The 23,035-nt window shown below is 38.9% G+C and overlaps 1 protein-coding gene across 6 annotated transcripts in view; it reads left to right on the plus strand.

Moving 5' to 3' along the window:
* The window catches only part of ush2a (Usher syndrome 2A (autosomal recessive, mild)), a 216,232-nt gene that overhangs the window by 157,507 nt on the left and 35,690 nt on the right, over positions 1-23,035 (plus strand). For all 6 annotated transcript variants that reach the window (XM_040011777.1, XM_040011776.1, XM_040011778.1 and 3 more), the window contains 6 exons: positions 3,391-3,614; positions 4,812-5,151; positions 8,528-8,725; positions 8,888-9,042; positions 14,382-14,580; positions 21,893-22,000. In XM_040011777.1, the coding sequence (XP_039867711.1) occupies positions 3,391-3,614; positions 4,812-5,151; positions 8,528-8,725; positions 8,888-9,042; positions 14,382-14,580; positions 21,893-22,000 (1,224 nt within the window). The remainder of the gene's footprint in view (positions 1-3,390; positions 3,615-4,811; positions 5,152-8,527; positions 8,726-8,887; positions 9,043-14,381; positions 14,581-21,892; positions 22,001-23,035) is intronic.

Genomic DNA, 23,035 nt, shown 5'->3' on the forward strand with positions numbered 1-23,035 from the left:
ACACATTTTTATCAGTAGTTCATTGGCAGGACTAAATATTGACTTATCATTAAGTGGAATGACTGAAACCCTAATAATAATTCACGTTGTCTAAGCACCTTGTGTTGACGCGGCGCTCCCGACGCTATTAACGAATGTATGCAAATCCTGCGTAAATCTGAAGATTAGGGCTGAAGCATTCTGTGATGCAAGAGAGAAAACAAGAGGTGTGTGATAAAATGTTGTCTGCACATACACACCCATGCAAAAAAAAAAAAAAAAACACAACCCACACAGCTTATAGAGAGGAAGAGAAAATAGGGGTGTGCGTTTCAAATGTTAACACAAATGAACAGGGATGTCACACATACCCATACACAGATAACGCGTATAGAGACAGGGATTGAATTCCTGCTGAATGCATGATAATACAATAGTGAAGTTTAGCTGCAGAACAGTAAACAAGCGATTCAGACCTATGAATGGTGTGAATACAGAGAGAGTGATAGAGTAATAGTGCAAGGAAAATGGGGTAAGAGGAAGGCAGAGACAGGAGGAAGACATGGAGATGATAAAGAGAAAAGGTAGCAAGTTAAGGAAGTACATGCATGAGGACCAAAGAAATGTGAACATTCAGGGGAAACCAGCAGTTCGTGCAGGAGTTTGCTCACCTGTAGAGAGAAAAAGAAGGTAGATTATTAACGGTAATATAAGATTAGACAGAATGTGGGGTCAGGAAAAGAAATTCATCAGTGATGATGAAGAAGATGTAAATCCTGAACTACAGGTCACAACTGATAAACATGGCATTTCTTAGAGTAGGTGAAAGACTTATGTGTTTGAACAGAACCATGTTAGATGACGCAGAGAATGACGGTTCGATTGCTGCAGAGGAGCTATAAGTAAAGCAAATGATTGAAAACTGTGAGATGCAGAGGGCCTGGCGTCCGGATGGAAAGAAGGAGAAGAGGTGAGGATGCTGAGAGGACGACGGATGAGCAGAGAGAAGCTATTTTGGAAAAGTGTTGAGCTGTTTATTTGCGCGTCATTGAAGCTGAAGTAAGGCGCTGGGGGAATTGGCCACCAAGCCCCCGCTCCGCAACAGCTGCCGCTGCTAAGTGAGTTACTAGCCGTCAGACTGCTTTTATGTCACACAATCACATACACATGCGCTTTCCTGTCACATTGTGCCTGTGATGGATGCTTTGAGCATATAATGCACTGCAGCGGCGCAATGGAAAATATGTGCCATTCTGCACTTTTGGCCTTTAAGTGAACTGATTGCTTAAATTAACAGAATTTAATGTGCTGAAAGTGTAAATGCTGATTAGAGTGTTAAATAATAAGTTATTTATCACTCCACAACAAGCTGCATTCCCATTAAAGAGTGAAGCTGTGTTACAAAGCAATGACTTAGTGTTTAATGTGTGCTGTCAAATAAAATGGGCATCACAGCTGGGGGTAGATAGAGCTACAGATCAGCATGTCATCAACTGTTAGGATACATTTGCTAAATACCTCATAACATATAGATTATTTTCACAATAAACTAAATAACCAGTAAGACTGTGGCTTCTTCCAGTCTATTGCTCTGTAATTCAAAATTAGGCGCTTTTACTTTGGGAGCGCTCTCATTAAACTGTGATTAAAATCTGTCTATTTTTTTATCATTGCAGTTAGATCTTTTCGTCAGCCTGGCCATCCTTTGCTCATTTGTATTTCTAATGCTCCTTCACAGCAGGGAGTTACTGACTCAGCATTATAGTGGGACGTTATTATAGCCTTTAATTCATTGCAAAGCCAGAGCTTGCCAGTCTAAACTATCGTCTAAAGCTAATCCATCCAAGCAGCCAGGTTGACTGAATGGTTATCAGGGCCACTAGAAAAAAGGCAGAGTGGAAATTCACTCCGGTATCCTCAGCTGCTGTTAGGTTCGTCTCTCCTACATGCTGCTGTCTGGTTTGCCCTCCTCTCCGTGACCTAACATTCATCAGATCCACGAAAGTGTCAGTAATTTTCAATTTGTATGATTTATGTATGCCAAGTCAAAACAAGTTGATTTAGTTGTTATAGTATCAAAAGATGGCGGTTTTGGAGGAACCCCATGAGCTTAGGGGTTAGACAGCAACCAAGATTCTCCACCTCTCCCTCGGACTGTCATCTTTTTATCATTGCTGTCTAACAAAGACCATAGAGAACCCTTATCAGTGCTCATTGGTGTCTTTTCTAAGTAAAACAAAAATTTTGGGCTTCCTAATTATGCTTCAACATTGGAATACAAACATCTTGTTAAGAAATATTAGGAGAGTTTTCAATGTACCATTAGTCTTTAAATATCCCAACTATTCTTTAACAAGCATAAGCTATTTTTATTGGATCATTTCTTGCTCCACTAGGAATTTCTCCCTTGAATCTCCGTGTACTGCCAAAGTTTTAATTTGTCTGTCATCGAAACCAACTCACGTTATTTCAGTTTGAAATGTGAAGTGCTGGAGATTGTGAAGAAACATACTTGAAATTTGATATTCAGCTGCAAAACATTTACAGGTAAATGGAGTGATAGCATGCATTTTAAATGTCACCTTGCTGCTGAAGGTGAAGTGGTGGCAGACAGACATCACCTATCACTGTCAGAAATGGCAGCTCTCAGAAAAACGCACTTCCTTTCCCGTTGCAGTCTTTAGACAGCACAGCCTGAATATTACTGCTCAGAGAGGAGAAATAGTATGCAGGGGAGGAGGGGATGGAGGAAAGAGGAAGAGGATACGTGGATAAGAGTTGATAAGAAGAGAGGCACAATAATATTCAGAGCAGCCTAAATACTCTTTCTGTTCATATCGGAAAACATAGATTAAGGAGTGAAGGAAAGGGGAGTTTAGAAAAGGAGGAAGGACGAGGACTGAGGCAGTAAGAAAGGTTACAGAGGGAAGAGGATGACAGAAAAGATGAAAAAACTAAGAAGCCCGAATAGTATTACAGAATATCCTTTTTAGTGTAGAGTGATAGATGACAAGGAAAAGAAAATGTGTTTTATGTTATAGAAAAACAGAAAAGCTGATTTTAGACATCAGACATCACAGCAAAGCTGTTATATAGAAAGATAAAGAGAAATATCCAATAAATTACAGAGACGATGCCAGGAGGCCAGCTGAATCCTGGGAGCGTGGGAAGACCTTTGATGGATTTGTATGTTTCTTAAACAGCTGTTCAGACTTAAGAAATGTGGGAATGTCGTTTTATAAAAAAAAAAAAAAATTAATAATTATCACACCATATATATTTTCAGTACCTAAATTTGCACAGCACACTGTAGTGTGAAGTGGATCCAAGATAAATCATTTCCTGGTATGTTAAGATCAGAATGAAAGTGGAACAAAATAATGGCATGATGCATATTCTCTCTTGCTTCAGGTTTCATCTGCTGTGGTCACCAGTATGTAAACTCTTCAACAACTCTTTGCTGTGTGGGCAATGAGGGATATCCCACAATGCACCCTGCTGGCAATGCCACGGTGACACTCCGCTGCTGTGGTTCAAAGGTCGTACATCAGGATCAGGAATGCTGCAGTGGGATTGGCTTTGACCCCCGACGACATGTGTGTGCAGACAGACCCACGCCTGGTCTGGTAATAGAGGTGTGTGATTACGTGAGACAATGTGTTTTTAGTGTGTGTTTTCTTGTTTTCCACGTCATTAACCTTAGACGGGGAAATCTGAAGCACGCTGATCATTCAGTCAACCAGTATTTGGCAGCTGTGTCCATTTCTTTCTACATCTGTATTACAGATAGCAAAATAAAGGAAAAACCTGATCTGGTTGAATAGTTTAAGTTCACTTTCCCCTTAGAAGGAAGAGTGTAAAACAGGTTCTGAGTGATCACCTTTATTAAAGATGAAGCATTTATATGTCGATCTTTAGCCACAGGTAATCACTGAATGATTGGATAAGTATGAAATAGTTGACAATCACATGCTGACACAAGATGTCAGTTCTTTTAAAAACCGCTGCAGTTCGATTGTCAAGTATTTAAGGTGTGATATTGCGAGCTAGAAAAAATGGCAGGTGGACTTCTGTAGGTTGCCTCTTTTTAAGCTCTTAAGACTAACATGACCTTGTTGACTGAGAACTGAAAGGTTTCAGGTGTTTAGCATCTTCAAGTAGTGTTTCTTCTGAAAGTTTATTAGTGGACGAGAAATTGTAGGATCACATGTAGAAAATAATGGCATAAATAAACAAAAACGTTAAATATTGATCTTATATTATCTGAAAATTGTAGGTGTCACATTTACAAACTGACCTACCCAAAAATAGAAATGGAAATGGAGAGGATAAGACTGCTACACATTAGATGCCCCAATTAAGCATTTGCTAAAAGCCTTGCAGATTGGCTGAAATTACATGAAGGAGCTGATCATCTCCAGCAGCCCAGTGGACATTAGACAGAATTTCTGGGTTTTTTGTCTATCAAACTTGCTCTCATTGTCGCATCAGGAGTTGGGGACTGGCCCATCCTCCATTTATCAACTGAGGTCCTGTGGCGTTTGTGTGTTCCTAAGCCAGCATGAGATGGCACATGCATGCACACATACACACACACAAACAGTGACAAAGGGTAGGAACTCTCATTAGCTCTAATGATGTCATTAAGAGCCATGTATGCAACACAGACACACACACGCTGTATATAGTGATTTTCTTCTTCAGAATATAACAGCAAATAAGAGGATCGTAAGCTTTCATGAGGTCCGTTTCTGTTCTAGTTCACTTAAAGAAAGTTTTCTTTTCTCTTCTCCTTCATTCATTCTGTCTGTCTCTCCTTTTTCTCTGTGCAGCACCAGTGTTTGCAGGGCGCTGTGTGTCCTGTGGCTGCAGCATCTACAGCTTACTGCGGCTCCTGTGGCCTTGATCCATCTATGACTGCGTGCACATGGGTCCTGTCTGCGCACACACACCCTGAGACACAATCCACAACATACTCACCGTTCATCAGCATCACGCAGGAAGCTCTCACTGCGGACCTGTCTGCACATACAAACAGAAGTAATGACAGTTACAAAATGTTTGACTCACGCAGTCACGCACACACTGACAACAAGCAGCTGAAGGGAAGCATGTGCACATCGCATGAGGAGGTAGTGTACAGTGGAGATGCCACCGTATATACATTTACAGGTAATTGATGAGCATGTATGTATGTGTCTTTTTATTAGCAATTTAAAAGTTCCTGGGTATGTGCCAGGTTAGTGTCTAGAGCAAGGGTGTTAAACATACAGCCCGGGGATCAGACTAGGCCTGGCGAAGACTCCAATCTGGCCCACTCAGCAGTTTTAGTTAATGCGAAGGACAACATAAATTTAGGAATTGTTTTGATTGTATTTTTATGATTTTTATAGCTTTTCCTCTTGATAAAGACCAGTTTTTTTTCAGTAACTTTACTGTAAACAAACAAAAGAGAAGAGAAATAGAGCTTTTTTTTTGTGAATTAACTAAACTTTATTGTTTCATAATTACAGGACTACCAATTTTGTGATGACAAATTTGTTTCATTTTGCTTCTTCTTTAGAGTCCCTGGTCCAGAGTATCTAATGTCTGTTTTACAGAGGGGTTTTTTTGTTAACTGTTGAAGTTTTACCAGCTTTTGGTTTTCTTGTCACATCCTGATTATGCGTCTGATTATACCTTAAACATGTATGTAGTTTTGTATTTGTAGCTAAAGTTATAGCTGCATGTGAGTCAGTAAGCAATCTGAACAGCCAGGAAGATTATACCTACTTTTTTTAAGACAAATCTGTAGATGGCCAAGTACCAAGTCAAGTTGCATAAGTTAAAAGATACAATCAGTTTTGCCACTTGATGAAATTTGATTGTGGTCCAAATATAAGATGACAAATGAATGCATAAAGTCAGCCACATCGCCCTCTAGTTCCCTAGAAATTTAAGTAAACTAGTCTTTAGTATCAGTACTTTTCTATAGGCTTAATGTGTTTTAGTTATAAACATAAAGTATTTGCAGCCCTGCATTGAAATTATTACTTTTCTTCCACTTCAGTTCTCTGAGTCACAATGAAGAATAAGTAAAACGTTACAGCCATCTGTAAAACATGGCGTTCATAGAAAGTGCAAGCCTGCAGAAGCCAGTTCTGCATTTACTCTAAATGTGTCAGCCGCTACAATCAAAGGGCTTTACAGACAGATGCCCTTCCGCACACACTCCCTCTGTCACACACACGCACCAAGACAGCTGCTGCAGTGCACGTTAATAGCTCTAACATGGTAACTCTGTCTGCGCTGTACACTTGCGTGTTATTAAAACTTAGAGATGGGCGTTTAAATGCCATTTTCACATTCTCTACTATTTATCAGCCCAAAGGGAGCAGGAACGTGTTTGTGTTTGTGGGCGTGTGTGTCGTGATTTTCAGTCTGTCCACACATTATTTATCTGGGTAGTTACGTCTGTTAAATCAAGACTAATTGTGGTTGTGGATATGTGTGTGTGTGGGTGGTTGTGTCCTCATAATGATATGTGTTTTTGCATCCAGTTAGTTACTATTTTAGTGTGGCTCTGGAGTGTAGCTCTGCGTATGTGTTTTCATTACTTTGTCTGTGTATGTGTGCATGTGGCATGGGGTGGTTAGGATAAGAGTTTCTAGGCGATGCTGTGACACCATCTGGGCAGAGGCACATAAAGCTGTCGCCACCCACCATACACCAGATGTTTCTCAAGCACACACACGCATGCACACACGCATTCATGCGCAGAGTATCATGCTATACTTCTCTGGGAGAAAAAAAGAAAGAAGTTAGATCACGCCCAGATAGCTCCACATGTGAAGTGGGTGACATAAGTGTAAGCTGTATTATCCACAAGAGCTTTGTATTAACTTAGTTTTTCAATATCTTACAATCAAACACAGAAAAACAGATTGTATTATATTTCTAGGCAAACCTCACTGCTGTTTTTTTCATCTGTCCATTTTTTTCTATTTTAATTATTCCAGAAGTACAGACAAGAATCCCAGACTGGTAGTTTACAAGACACCATTTACACTCCTAAAAGTAATGCACAGATGTGTGCAAGTACAGCTATATGTATAAATACTACTGTGCCTATACCTTTGCAAAAGGGTTGTAATAACCTGTCTCTCATAGTGCTTTGTGGCCTGACATTCACACTGGTGATAGTGCTTATATATAGCCAGGGAGCTGCTCCTGACTGTTGTTTGCACTTACGCACCGAACGACAGTTGAGTTTGCTTGGACTCTGTGGTTGGGGTGCTCGAGAGTGCTCCATCGCTTGGAGTGAAGTGGAGATCTGGGGCACTGCCTCTGGATTGGCAGACTATGGTGGTGATTCCCATCTTTAAGAAGGTTGACCGCAGGGTGTGGATCACATTTTTCAGCCTGACCGGGTTTTGTCCATTAGTTGAACCTTGGATTCTAGAGGAACAATGCACTTTTTGTACTGGTCATGGACCGATTAACCAGCTCTTTAGCCTTTCAGGAATATTAGAACTTTCTTGGGAGCTTCCCCATCCAGTCTACACATGTTTTGTGGACTTGGAGAAGGCATTCAACCGCATCCCTCAGGGTTGCCTGTGGGAAGGAGTGCTGCAGGAGTATGGGGTGTCTGGCCCATTGCTAACAGCTATTCAATCCCTGTACAATTAAAATGAAAGCTTAGTCCGCATTGATGGCACTAAGTCAGACCCATTTCTAGTGGGAGTTGGACTCTGCCAGGCCTGCTCTTTGTCACCGATTCTCTTCATAATCATCATGGACAGAATTTCTACGTGTAATCATCTGCTGTAAAGCTTCTGACCTCAAAATCTCATCTCTGAAAATTAGCACCTCCAAGTCTGAGGTCCTCAGACAGGAAAGGGTGGAGTGCCCACTCTGGGTCAGGGATGATCTGCTGCCCCAAATAGAATAATTTCTAATCGTCTTTTTCACAAGAGAGGAAACAGGAAAGAGGGGAGAAAGAGATTGACAGACAGATGTGGGGTGTGGCTGGAACAGTTATGTGGACATGAGAGCTGAACATGAAAGCAAAGGTGTCAGTCTACATTCCTACCTTCACCTGTGGTCACAAGCTTTGGGTAAAAACTGAAAGAACAAAATAGTAGAAACAAGCAGAAGAGTGGCCGGCCTCTTCCTTAGAGATAGGGTGATGAGTGCAGTCCTTCGAGAGAGGCTACTTCTCCACATCGAAAGGAGCCAGTTGAGGTGGTTCGGCCATCTAACTATAATGCCTCCTTTACATGTCCTTCCTTGACTGGCCTAGGAATGCCTCGGTGTCCCCCAGACAAGCTTCAGGAGGTGGCCGAGGAGAGGGAGCTCTTGGTTTCTGTGCTTAGGCTGCTCCCCGCACGACCATGGGGTGGAGAAGCATTCACTTTTTATTTTATAATAGAGGTGCAATTTGAGACTTTTAAGTAAAATGGAGAGGTGAGGGGTTTATATGGAATTAATAAACTTTTAATAATGCATTTTTGTTTTTCCCTTGCCACCTTACTGTCCTCCCGTTTTTTTGACACTTACTGGGAAATAGACAATGACCTGGAAACTTTTACGACCTATGAGTACAGAGTGAGAGGCTGGAACAGCTTTGGTCGAGGCTCCAGCAATGTTACAACAGTGACGACTGCTGAGGACAAACCATGGGGAGTGGCAACACCCCGCTGGAGCCGCCTAGGTGAAAGAGATGATATTATCCAGTTGCAATGGCAAGCACCTGCCCGGAGTAATGGTTTGTATATATGCATGGATATTACTACTTTAGGTTGTTATAATCATGATTCAGTGATTAAAAGTCTTTCTCTGTGTTTGGAGTTCAGCTTGAGTAATTAAATTAATGCAGAGGCAGAAAAATCTAACAGTGGTTACCCAATTATCTTTAAAACTTCACCAGGGGAGATTACCCACTATGTTATACTGCGTGATGGACAAGAGCGTTACCGTGGGGATGAAAACAGCTTTACTGACGTTGGTGGGATCAGGCCTTTCCAGGAATACAGTTACCAGCTGAGGGTCTGTAACCGGGCTGGTTGCACTGATAGTACACAGGTAAGAATTTGTGTGGTTTGATGTCTTGTGATGGTTTAGAGTCGCTACATTTCAACATCACATGTTTCATCATAGCAAAATAAATATAATTTTGAGCCAAAAACAGGAATGTGCCTTTGATTTAACAGGAAATACTCTCTATTCTGTTGTCTGTTCCAACTCAGTGCTATTTTTCTCTTCTACCAACTTTTCATGTAAAATTTTCTTACTTTCACACAGCAGCACACATACACACACTTTCTAAAACCATACTCTATTGTAGCACCCCATTTCAAAATGACATTATTCCACTGTATGATTATCTAATGGCTACTCTAAAAATGGCCTTAGCTTCACTGAACTAAGTACCACTTTACACTGTAGTTAAGTTCACTTCTTTAATTTTGCTTGAACACTTAAAGGTTTGTAAAAAATGATGAAAGTTAATTTTAGAGAGAGCATTACTTCTTCTTGAGAGAAAGTAGAAATGTAAATGAATGTTGTCAATGTCTGATCACGAACATACATTGCACTTGCAATTGATGGAATAAAATTACCTTAGTGTCAGGCAGGTTTATTCTTGTCCTTGTCACCTGTCTGAATACAAATATGCATTTTTGTATTTTCTCTTAAGAAAATTGTGTATTTACATTTAAACCCTTAACTTCACTTAGGGTTAATTTTTAAAAACTAGCTAAAAGCAATGGCCTGCAGTTGACTACTCTTCTGACTTGATGTTTGACCAGTGAATGTCTTTTTACTGTCTCATTAAACCCACGTCAGATGCTGATTTGCAATCATTGTTTACATCATGAAGGTGGTGCAGTCCACAGTTGTTCTGCCAAGCGATATTTTACTAGCCCTGTCTGACCTTTGTTGTTATGAAATTATATTGTATGATGTTTCTACACTGCTTGAACTCTGTTCTGTTCTGCTGCAGGAACAAGCTGTTATTTAGCCATGTTTCCGCTCTCCCCCTGAATGCAAGGCTCTGGATTTGCTGAGCCTACCTGATGGTTCTGATAGTACCCATAATACCTTCACACAACTCCCCCTTCCTGCTATCTCGCTGGCTGTGAGCTGATATCACCACAACAATTAATTTCTCTGGCTTAGTGACGATGAAAGCTCATATTAAAAAATGTCTTTCTGGGTTTTTTAAAGTTAATTTAGCATCTCATTATTGTGACGAGCACATCCTTACATAAAGAGAAATCCTATGGCTGTGCTGCTGCAGGCGTGGATTGAGCGGAGCGGCTAAGATCAAGGAAAAATTGGCTAAATTGTTTGTGAGGGATTGATGGCATATCAATCCCTATTTGTGATATACTGATTTATTTAAGTACATCATTAATTAATTTCTTTGAAAAATAAGGAAAAGGACAAGAGGAATGGTAAATGGTAACAGAGAGATACATGGGATACATAACTTGTGGTTATATATGGCAATTATGTTACTGTTGCAAGCATTTCCTGCTGTCTGTAAACAGACTAAAACACGTTGTAGTTTGTTAATACTAATGCAACACCATTCACCTCCTACTAAGGACTGATGTTTTTTAATTCACTGGTTCATTTGTTGGCTCTTGTATCCTTACAGAACTTAACAAATAATAGTTGGCATATTGGTGATTAGTCTGCTAACTGTAAATAGCCAGTAAAGATTTATGGTAATTAAAATTTTTAAAGCCAGAGCAGTTCCTGTCAAACCCTATCAAACAGTGGCTACACAACACAAGACTGCAGACTTTGATTGTGAACCATTAGATTTGTCCTTTTTGTCCTACTGACAAAAATAAACATATTACATAAATATACAATTTCAGTTTCTGCCTGGTGTCTCGTTTGCACTTTTGCAAGCATGCTTTCAGTTCTCTTTGTCTTTCTGTTTGTCAGCATGATTAAACTTGGTGGCAAGGTTGAGCTGAGACAGAAGAAGTCCAGATCTTAAAGAGAAAGACTTTTTAATTGTAGGTTTAGTTCTGGGCCATGAAATACGACATTGGCCTTGGAGGATGATGATAATGCTAAACTGCCACCATGCATCTTACAGTGATGTGATTTAGTTTTTTCTTCTTTTCTATATTTATCTTCCTTACATGGGTGGAGAAGGTTAGGATAGCTAGGATAAATAAAATAATCATTTAAAAAAGTGCATTTTGTATTTACTAGAGTTATCTTTTTCTAATAAAAATAAAAAAAATAAAATAAAATTAGGAATGCTGAAACACTATTTATAGTACTTTTCCTGTCTGTGAGTTATGTAGGCTTAAATCACAAATAATAAATTATTGTTTTAAAACAAAATTTTTATACCAGTAAAATCTAAATGTCTGCATGATATTAGATTGTTCTCCTGTAAAAGTATAAAAAAGTAAACCACAAAAATTAAACAAAATAAGTAACTTTAGCGTCACACTGAAGATGTGAGTTGTTTTACATGTAGTTAAATGTAGAAAACCTTTACAGATTAATCACTTTTGCTTTCGTGCTTCCTTTCCATAACCACTAAGATAATTAATTCTCACAGTTTACACGTAAGAGCTCAAATTCTTACTGGGGACTGTAGTGCAAATCTGTAGACAGTATCAGTGATGTATAAAATTTACATTATGTTAACACTGCTTTAGCTTCGGAGCCAGTTTAAATCTTAACAAGCAAAAGGTCGCTGGTTTGGTTTCAGTTGAAAACACTTGAAACTCTGCCAGTTCAAAAACCTTCATAGCGACCTGCTGTAGCGACCCCTAACAAGAAGTTTTATAAATTCCTTTTATAAAACTTTTTAAACTCATTGGATCATCCTGCATGAAAGCTACTAAGAACCCTTTATACATACAAGTACCATCAGACTACAAGCCCAGTCTTCCATGCTCTCTTTGTCTAACTCTCTTCCTCACACACACACATACATATGTTCACACAAACAAGCGCACACACACTCGCGGCAGAGGGTAGGAAGGGAGTGAGTTGGATTAGTTTGTACACCAGTGAAAATTGGCCAAACAGTCCCAATTATGGGATAACTTGAGCTAACCTAATATACCACTGCAATTACCTGGCATCAGCCTCCTCACATACACACAAACACACACAGGCACAGACAGAGAAACACAGGCACTCAGGAACGCACACCTGCTGTGACAACAGAAGGTCCTGATCTAATATGGTTGGTCACTTAGAAAGGGAGGAAGAGCGATTGGTCCCTCTCTGTCTTCAAATCCTTTTGTCCTGTTCTTGCTGCTATTTGTCTCCTGTCATTTCCTTGATCTGAACATTGTAGTCCTCAGTTTCTCCCAGCTGTTGTCTCTGCTTTCTTATTCTTACTCTTTCTCACCATCTCATTTTCCTGAGGCTCACAAGTTTCTACTTTTTAATATGAAAAAAGATGGGATGAATGACAAATATTCTTTTCATTTAGCCAAGTAGGTTTATTGCATGATCTGTAATCTCTGCTTCTTTGTATGCCCCACACTGTTGATCAGTCATGTTGGGACATATTTTGACTGTATGTGAAGAATTAAACCATTAGTTATTAGCTGATAATTTAGCTTCTTGTTGGCTTTTTGGTGCAATTTTATGTATTTGAATTTGTAAAGAGTGACACAAAAACTAACTTCTGAAACCAGATATCATTTATCCACTATCTGGATATTCGTTTCAAATGGGAACGCCCCCAAATTGCCCCTAATGCTAATTCAAAAGACAAGCCAGTTGTATGATCTATCACTCCTTTCAGTGAACTATAAAAAATACAAATCAGTGATTATAACCCAGATGTAATTAATAAGAAAAACTAGCATCACGGGTCACTTAGCTGCTTCCTGAAGGGATCCCACATTATCCATCTGTCTCATCAAGTCTGAGTGCTAATTTTTGTTTACCAGTAAAGATAAGTGACATTCACGGATTAAGTTTTCATTTTTTTTACATTCAAGGAAAATATTGACAAACACTTGACTGAAGCACACTCTGACTGATAGTACACCTCCCCTGCATCCTCCTTCTTCTCTGCTTACTTTGCTGTTTTGTTCTACCTCTGTCTGTTTACATGTGTACACCTGCATGCACCTGTGTGTGTTTATCTGTGTGCACGCACTTGTGTGTCTCTTTAGTTGTAGTTGCTGTGCTCTAATTGCATAGCACTGTGTGGGACAGGTGGTGGAAGTGCTAGTGACAGTCTATTAAGGCAGGATATCCCTGTTGCCATTAGCAGCAGATTGCCCTGTGATTCTGTGGTCTCCGCATTCACTCAGCGTTCACATGAGCTCACAGATACTACACTACGAATGTACAATACAATGGTCACTCTTATTACTGTACTAAGAAGCAGTAATTTTTTTTAACTTGGCCTATTAACAGATTGTTTAGTGATTTGTTTTATTTTTGTAGCAGTGAGCAGTAGTAAGACTTTTTGCGCATCCTTTATAATTATTGCATTTCCTACACATTGCATTGCTTGAACAGCTTCCAGTCGGATCCTCTGTCCTACTGGAACGCTAAAGGAAATGATTAGGGGAGTAAAGGCTCAGGATGGAAGCAATACTCTGTACACTGCTGTAGTTCACTTAGTCAAGCAGGCAACCCATATGCTGGAAGGCTGCAGGAGTCTGGGTTTGATTCTGCCCTGGGTCTGCCCCTCGTTTCCTCCCTACTTTTGTGTTTGCTCTCTGCTGTCTGTCCTCTCGAATAAAATCAAAGATCGAAAAAGAATTTGAGTTATATTCTAAAGAAAGATTTCTCTGGAAACAAGTTCATGTTCAAGTAGTAACATTTTATTTTTTAAGTCTTTCTGTCAAAATTATTCAGTTTCACTATATAAATTATATTCTTTTATTGTACATGAGTTCATACCAGTAACAGTTCGCAGGAATCACTGCTCTTCCTACAGTATTGTTCAGATTTGAATGAAACCTAGTTGGGTCTTCAGTCAAACTGTGCTCAAGGTCAAGTTCACATTTGTCACTGGGGTCAGTAACCTGTAAATTGTGATGGATCTTGAGCTGGATGACCTACTATGTCATTGATATTCTGGTTATTTTCTATAATGCTTGTAGTTTCATTTACAACACAGTAATTTGTGTCTGTCTATAAACATGCTAGTTTTCTTCATTTTTTCTTTATTTTTTTTATTAAGTTGCTTGCTTAATGCATTTGTATATTAAAGATCTTTTTCTGTTATTAAAAGACTAAGAATATTAGAAACAGGACCCTTTTTTGGTTGAAGTTGAAGTAAAATATTTCAAAATTGTTTTATATTTCAGCAACTTTTTCAGTTTTTCTTTCTTTGTGTTTTTTCTGGCTGTTTTTGTCTGTATGTTTCTGAACCTGTGTTTATGTGACGTGCATGTGTGTGTTTTTAGGTGGTGGCAGTAACAGTCCAGGGCGTCCCAGAGGACGTGCAACCTCCCGTGGTAACAGCTGTAAGCCCCTCCTCCCTCCACGTGAACTGGTCTGAACCTACTTTTCAAAATGGAAAAATACAGCGGTACCACCTGAACCAGACTGGTGTTGGAACTATATTCACGCACATCGATGGACCCAGAAATTTCACAGTGACTGGTAGGACATGGCGTATCCTTCTCCTCACTTTTCCTTACTTGTTCATTCATACTCTCTTCCTGTTTTTTTTCTTGTTACAGTCTTAATTGTACTTTCCTTTTTCTTCAGCTTTCTCCTCCATTGTCACGCTTCTTGTCCCTTCTTCTCTGTCGTGTGTTATTTTGTGTACCGGTTTGTAGAAGCTGTGTAATGACTGAATTTACACCTGATTGCTGCCACATGCGCTCTGTCCTAATGGCCTACACAAACAGAAACATACTGGCATGTATGCACATAAAAGAAAAAAAAACACACGATACATAGAAGCACAATCAAACACAACATGGTTAGAAAGATCACAACACAAGCTGAGGGTCACGTAATTTCACAGTTGAGAGAACAAGTGAATCCACAAACAATCAGATAAATCTACCAAAAGATTGACTCAATGAAAAAAGTCTCAAAAGGGAAAAACAGACATGATGACTTACCTTCATACTACAGATCTGCACATGAATATGATGGTGTCAGGGCTGGGCGATGTGTGAGTCTTGTTTTATCTACCCCAAGGAGGAGCAGTGTTGTTGGCCTCCTGCCATGAGTTACAACACACACATACACACACACGCAAAAACAAACATCTGTATAAAACACTGTAAAGAAAACATTTGCTGTCTCTTATAAAACAGATTATATTAGTGACAAAGGAAAATACAAATCGAATATCATCACTGTGGGTGTAGTAAAGTGTATTTTGGGACTGAAATAGCACTATCTGAAAAATGTTGAGTCTTTCAAAGCTGATTGCATTACCCCCTTTTAAATTTTTATGTATAGGAGTCAAGTGATGACATCTTTTGAAGCTGAATTTCTGTGGCATTTTCTCTTCACAGTTCTCTACTGTGCTCTGTGTTGGATTCAGACCAGGCATCAGCTTTGCCAGTAGCCAATAGACTATTCCCATGGTGCCTGTGGTTGGCTTGTATGGTCAGGAGTTGTGTGCATGTGTGTTTGTATGTGTAGGCACGAAGCAAAGCAAACAATGCCAAATAGAGATGGTAATGTGCTGTAATACTGTACCAGCCCCGTGTGCCAGTGTAAGCAACCAGCGTGTGTGTGTGAAATTCCCCTGTCCCCCAGTGAGACACTGGAAAACTTTCAGCCAAAATCACTACTGGGGCAGTCTTTTTCTCTCCTCCTTTATTCCTCTCTCTTTTTATCTCTGAACTTTGCAGCTCTCCTTTTGGAGCACATCCATTTTTTAGGAAGTCAGTGCAATTTACTGGAGTGTTTTTTTCGTTTTGTTTTTTTACAGCAGTTAGAAGATAAGATTAAAGATCTAAGAACTTTATTATTTGCAAAATAATCCTTATACAAGACCACGAGTTGCTCAATAAATAGAAAATAGAGAATTACATGTAACTCAGTGGCTAGTACTTAGTGTGACCCTCATTTTCCCATCAAAAAACTGCCAGACTTCTTGAATAGATTTTACAAGAACCATTCCTCAGAGATTTTGGTGATTTAAGCTTTGTGACATGGCGCATGCTGAACAGCGTATACTGTGGTCCGAAAGGATGGATGTGGATGGAAATAGTTAACAGCAGTTCTCAGATATGCTATGTCGCTTAAACTGTGCTCAGTTGGTATTAAGGGGCCCAAAATATCCTCCACAGTATTACACCATCAGCAGCAGCCTGAACAGTTGATACAAGGCAGGCTTGATTTATGCTTTCATGTTTTCACCAGACTACATCATCCTCTGTTGTCCAATTTTGAGTCCGTGTGAATTATAGTTTCCTGTCCTTAGCTGACAGGAGTGCCACCCGATGTGATCTTCTGCTGCTGTAGCCCACCTGCTTCAAGATTCAACATGTTGTGTGTTCAAAGATGCTCTTCTGCATACTTTGGCTGTGATGAGTGGTTGAGTTAGTGTTACCTTCCTGTTTGCTCTGTCTGACTATTCTCCTCCGACCTCCAGCATCAACACGACGTTTTCACCCAGAGGACTGCCGCTGACTGGATATTTTCTCTTTTCGGATCATTCTCTGTAAAACCCTAGAGATGGTTGTGTGGGAAAATCCTAGAAATACTCAGATGAGCTAAAGTTATAACAGTAATTATTGCACATGAAAAAATAAAGTGGCCTGTTATAACGAGAAGGGGATATAACAGGGATAGTGAGATAAATGATATCCAGTGTTACAGATATCACTGACTCTTACAGAAGGAGGAGGAGCTGAACAAAGTGCTGGTCGCTGGTAGAAACAAACTCCTCCTTTCATATTACTCCACAGTGTGGTGTGCAGGGAATGAGATGTATTGTCTGTAATACTGAATAGTTTCCTCAGCATCGTCTCTCTGACATCTCCACCAAAAATCTGAACAGGATCTAAACATGTATGCTTTTTCAGGCTACAAATAGCTTTAAAATAGTTTTCATGTATTTGTTCATATTTCAGGTTAACTTGTATATTTCATTTGGTATTATTATTATCTTTTTTATTATTATTATTCTTGTGTAAAGCTTTGAGTTTTGTTTTATTTTGTCCTTATTATCCTGTATGGACTAATCTTCAGCCAGTCATAAACAGACAGGCTTAAAATGTTTTACTTTTTAACTAAGCAAAAACTAATATAGAAAAAGCGAAACGGTGAGTTCAAGGAAGACTGAGGCAAAAGATGTTCAACAGGAAAAAAAATTAACAGAAGACAGAAGAGAGAAAGGATCCGAGGAGTGACATGTTTTAAAAGGGAGTGAAGGAGAAACAGAGGAAGGAGTGAAACAGATAAAAAGATGGATGGGCGAATCTAAGTGTTTTCAGTGAAATATGAACAGAAATAATTGCTGTGCTATTCCCTCATCCTTAATGTTTAATACGCTATTATTCATCTTCTCTGCATCTCACCACTGTCAGACAGACACTTCAGGATCTTTGTCACACACACGCTCACTGAAACCACAGAAACTGCTTTTTTTTTAGCTACAACACTTACGATTTTAAATCTTTTTTTTTTGCAGGATTGTAACTGGATCTGATAAATTCCTCAGATCAAAAATGCCCTCTCTTATTATTTTGGTATGAGAGGTGTACATTTATCAATGAAAGCTCAAATGAAAACTTCCATGTGAGCTTTTTTTTAAAAACAGTCAAGTTCAAATTCATTCCAGCTGCTTGTACCTGTTGCTTTTGAATTAAGATGTAAAAATTCTGAGATGTATTTGTTGCCCAAAGCGTCACCCCTTTGGCTTAAAATACACACATATATATACATACATATATATCAGACATTTTAGGAATTTTTTTATTTGCTTTGCAGAACAATCTTCACTGTGATAAAGTGGAGCACTGAATAACAGCACCGCGAGTCTAATAAACCACTATGATGACAGAAATTAAAATTATAGAAAAAAAGCGACTTCCCCCATTTCTTGTTTATCCTTTTTTGCCGTAGGAAAAGCAACAAACAGACTTGCATTAATGGCATCCAGAGCTGTTTTAAAAAGTGACACTTTATAGAGAGAATTAAGTACAACTGTACAAAGACACCCCATGTGAATCAATATTAAGTATTGCTATCATTAGCTCACAATGAATTATTGCCTGCAATTATATAGATTATGGCATTAATCATGTGTTTAATTGGTCTTTTGTAGGCTCGTTATTAATTCAGAACTGCAGGGAATAGAGTATGTTCTTTTATTTATTAATGCATTTTCCTCACAGTCCACTCTGTGACTGGTACGCGCTATAGGTACAAGTACGTAGACACCGAAGTACCTTTGTTTAAATGCCGAATATGTCTCAGAAGTCTCATTGTTATAGTATGCAGAAAGTGTTCGACCAAGCTATTTAGCAGCAACACACTATAACCTTCTCAAGAAGTTAAGGATAATTATATGAGGGAAATTGTGGAAAGATTCTTTTAGATACTGTTGATTTATTCAGATGCTGAGTCGCTCGATGCTGCTTCTCTGTTTTTCTTTTGTTGGTGTTTACTTAATAAAAGAAAGGCACAGTTAAGTAAAGTCAGAGTACTGACTCGAATCAAGAGACATACTTTGAAACCAATAATCACAAGATAATCAATCAAAATGAATGTATGTTTCAACATTCACTCTAAGCTATGTTAATTAATGCCAATAAAACTCCATGATGGATAGAGTGTGTGTGTGTGTGTGTGTGTGTGTGTGTGTGTGTGTGTGTGTGTGTGTGTGTGTGTGTGTGTGTGTGTGTGTGTGTGTGTGTGTGTGACAGAGAGAGTGAGAACCTGATCTCACTGTTCCATCCCAGACGGTCTCTGCATTAGGGAGCCACAGACAGGAAGTCAAATTCTTAATTATTTAGGAGAGGTGTTATCAAAGCTCTCTTCTCTCCCTCCTCTCTTTTGCGCTCTCTTTTCTTTCATTCTCTGCATCACCTCTTTTTTCTTTCCCATGATAATTTGTTTTTCTTTCCAGTCTCAAGTTTTGTTGTACCACCACGCTCTCTCTCTCTTTTTCTCTCTTTAAATTCCTTCTCAGCCGTCCTTGCATTTCTTTCTTCTGCGATTTTCCCGTTTGGTTTTTCCACTTTCTCTGCATCTACTCTTTCACTTTTCAATCCCCACCACCCCCGCTCTCTCAGTCTCTCTCTTTCTCTCTGTATCAGGTGACAGGCATGGTATTGCGGCCTGCGCCCATCATCCTATCATATTCTCTAATGCAAACAGAGAATGGCAACCTGTCAATAAAATGCCGTTTTCAATCAGTTATTTTTACTGCAACACACACACCCAACAGCAGTCTCACATTTGTGTCACTTGTTTGCTCTCTTTCACACGTCCAGTCTCTCTCCTTGACATTTTGCTCGAACACCAACTCTCTATCTTACTTCCAGCGTCTCTTAGTCTGCATTTCCCTCAAACACAAACACCCAGTGTGTCCAACTCTTACGATGACAGGAACAACTCTTTGTCAATGAGCCGCTGGCTTCTCGCATCCAGACCCCCTCCACCTGTTTTTCACTTCCTAGTGATCACTGCTATAATGATTGAAGCTTCCTCTGTCTTTCCATAATCAAGCACTCGAGCGCATGCATGGCTACACACACATGCATACAAGTATGCGCACACACCAGTATGCGCAGACATGGCATCGTTTCTCCAGCAGATCAACACTGCCCTCTTCAGGACCAGAGTTATAGCTAATTTAAAACATACCAAGAAACATCAAAGGGGTTCTTCTTTAGGTTTAAATGTATGTGCACATGCAAATCTATGAAATGACAAGTGCATCTGCACTTATTTTTGCCTTATATAGAAAATGGAAGAAGGAACAAGAGAGTCAAGTGATGCTAGACTTTGTAATTGTTTACGTTCAAGGGTGGAATTGATTCATTCGTTTTCACAAGCACGTTCTCCGATCACTCCACACTCCTTCATGGCACGATTATAGGCCGTAATTAATAGGCAAAACTTATTCTGATGAACTTGTGAGACGTTTTGTTACCTCTGAAGCCAGCACCACGCCAACAGAAAGTTCTCTCCTCATGGTCTGCCGCAAATTGTTACAATTTTTAGCTCATGTAGGCAGACCGCATCTGTTTGTGTGTGGAAAAATGTAGCAAAAGGTTACCGTTTTATTCATCGTTGCGACAAATGACATCATTGGCACCGTAGATATCATTTACTATGGTAGAGTGCACACATGCAGATACACACGCTTAGTTGCACAGTTAAATAGTGTAACAGAACCTTACGCTTCAGCCCTGGTTCTTTCGTATGGCTGGCAGATTTCCTTTATTTAACCCAAACACAGGGCAACATTGCGAGAACATTGGCACACAGACACATTGATTAGAGCTTGGGTTAAGCGTGGCAGGCTGCGAGGCATGTTAAGCAGGGTAAGTAGTAGAAAGAGACGTGAGGAAGACGCGGTGAAGGCTTCCACTGTGTGTGTGTGTGTGTGTGTGTGTGTGTTGGTGCACATTTTCTTTCCTGTATGTAGTCAACACTGGGTGGGTATCGTATTGTAATGCATACAGCAGCTGGGATACACAGTAAGGTTTCTCTTTCTTTCTCTCACCCTCCAAATATACACAGTTGGAGACAGATTTTGATTATCAACAAAATCACAACAAAAAGATGTTTATTTAAACGTTATTTCTACTAAATTACAGATTTAATCTTTGTGTAGTTTAATTGTAATATCTGCATCATTAGTTTTATAGAGTTGTCTTTGAACTTTCGTATTAATCATACACATATCGCTCCTTTTACTACAAGAAATTTTAAATCTTTCCATGGAAAAAGTTATGATTCGGTTATTTCTGACTCTAAATGCATTTGTAATATTGTAATAAATGGGATTACTAAATAAATTGTATAGATGTTTATTACTATAAAAACACTTTTAATGACAAATGATATTAAATCAATTCTTCCTCACCTAAAATAACGTGCAAATAAAGAATTCAGCACACTACATTATGCAGTCATCCTTTTGAAATAAAGTCATTTTAGTTCTTTCATTTTCCTTTGGATTTGATTTGCAAGCTGTTGTATGCTGTCAGCTAAGTGAATGACCATAAAACATCCAGTCAACCCCCAATGTCAACACTTAGGATTTGCATTCATCCTCACACTCGCACCTTACATCAGCAATCAGGCAGGAAATATATCTGAAGGAAAAACAGGTTTCCAAAGAGTAGAAAAAAGAACTTTGTTTAGGTACGTGGAGGATTTTTACATTTGCTTCTACTTTTTAAATCCTATTATAAAAGCTGATTTCCTGTGGTTGCAGCTAAAGGACCACTCAGTCGTGATGTGATTTCTTTTAGACTGCATAGCAGGTGCCTATAAATAAATCATGTCTGGACACAGTAGCCTAAACGCATACAGAGGTATCATAATTATCATAGATCAAAAGCTGATGACATTACAGCGTTGGACCGGTCCTATCCCGTGTCAGTTCCGCGGCTGCCCATCTTTACGTTGTTTCATTATTGAGTTATGGCATGCATAATTTAACACCGACAGATATGGATCCATCCATTGAGAGAGTGTGGAAAGAACAGAAGGAGAGAGAGGGAGAAAAAACAGTCAGGAAGAAAATGAGTGATATCATCTGAGCAAGCATTCCCTTTTTTCTTTCCCTGTTCCATTCTCCCTGTTTTCCAGTTTACTGTTTCCCTTCTTACCCACTTTATCCCTCTCAGTTTATATTTGTGGATTTCATTTTTTGTTGCAAATGTGCGCAGTTTATTAAAATGGGAAAATGTTTAAAAATGTGGACATGGGTTTACTAAGGCATTGATTTTAGCACATGCTCACATATATCTGTGTGTTACAGGTTTGCAGCCATACACAGAGTATAGTTTTGTGCTTGTGGCCTGTACGTCTGTGGGATGTGGAGCCAGCTTACCATCCACAGGATGCACCCTGCAAGCCAAGCCTGCTGGTATACGCACACACAAATCCTCTAGTATTTCAAATGTATTTTTCAAATGTATGTCTAATTTACAACCCAATGGTTGGATATTTTTTGTTGTTTGATAAAGAACAATATCACAGCTTGTTATAATTTTAATAAATACTTAAATGAAGTATGTCTGACTTTTAGAATTTTTGTTTTTACAGTGTACCTTGTCTCTTTTTGATTTCTTCTTTACATCTATGCTCTTTTTTCTGCTCTGATTTCTGCATCTAATTAGTTGTCCCCTGTGCTTCCTCACTGTGCAGTATTTCGTAAACCCTTTAGCTTTTGGCTTTTTCATTGTATCAAGTGTGGACACTTTATATCGTTGAAGTTTGTTGTTGTTGTTTATTTGATTTTTTTTTTTATGTGATTCTTGATTCTTCTTGAAATCCATTGCACATCTCTTCTCTTAGATTTCCTGCTATTTATTTTCTATTTAAATAGGATTTTTTTTTTCTCTTTTCTGCCCTTTTTAAGCTATTGTTTGTCGTACATTTGTCCAGTCTCCTTATTTCTTTTATTTGGAGCTACTATTTCTTGTTTTTTGGGCTCACATTTCCTTGCACTTATGCTTGTGTCTCATTCTTACGTAGTCTTTCATCATCTTAAATATACCAATCTTGGTAGTTGGACTGAATATATGGACAAAATATTTAAGCTGATAAAAAAAAACTAGATTTTGAACCATCAGTGTTGCTCATTTTAAGTCGTGAAATTATAATACTTAAATTTTCATTGTCATCCTGTATTAATGTAATTTCTCTCTGTCATTTCTTCTCATGGTTTGGGTTTTCTTTTTTCCAGTATTAATAATTTGATCATATATATTGTGCATAGCATTTCAGTGCTTTACTTGTTAAACAAACAGTGCCCTTAGTTAACGAACAATAAGCTTTAATAAACAGCCTGGTTTCTCTACACAAAGTGATGCTATTTACTTTTTTGGAACAGAAGTAGGACTGCTGACTAATTATAGATGCAAATTAATTATTTAAGGAGGCTCTCATTTGTTCTTCT

Source organism: Simochromis diagramma, unplaced genomic scaffold (assembly GCF_900408965.1).
Source record: "Simochromis diagramma unplaced genomic scaffold, fSimDia1.1 OVJJ01000603.1, whole genome shotgun sequence".
Classification (NCBI taxonomy): domain Eukaryota; kingdom Metazoa; phylum Chordata; class Actinopteri; order Cichliformes; family Cichlidae; genus Simochromis; species Simochromis diagramma.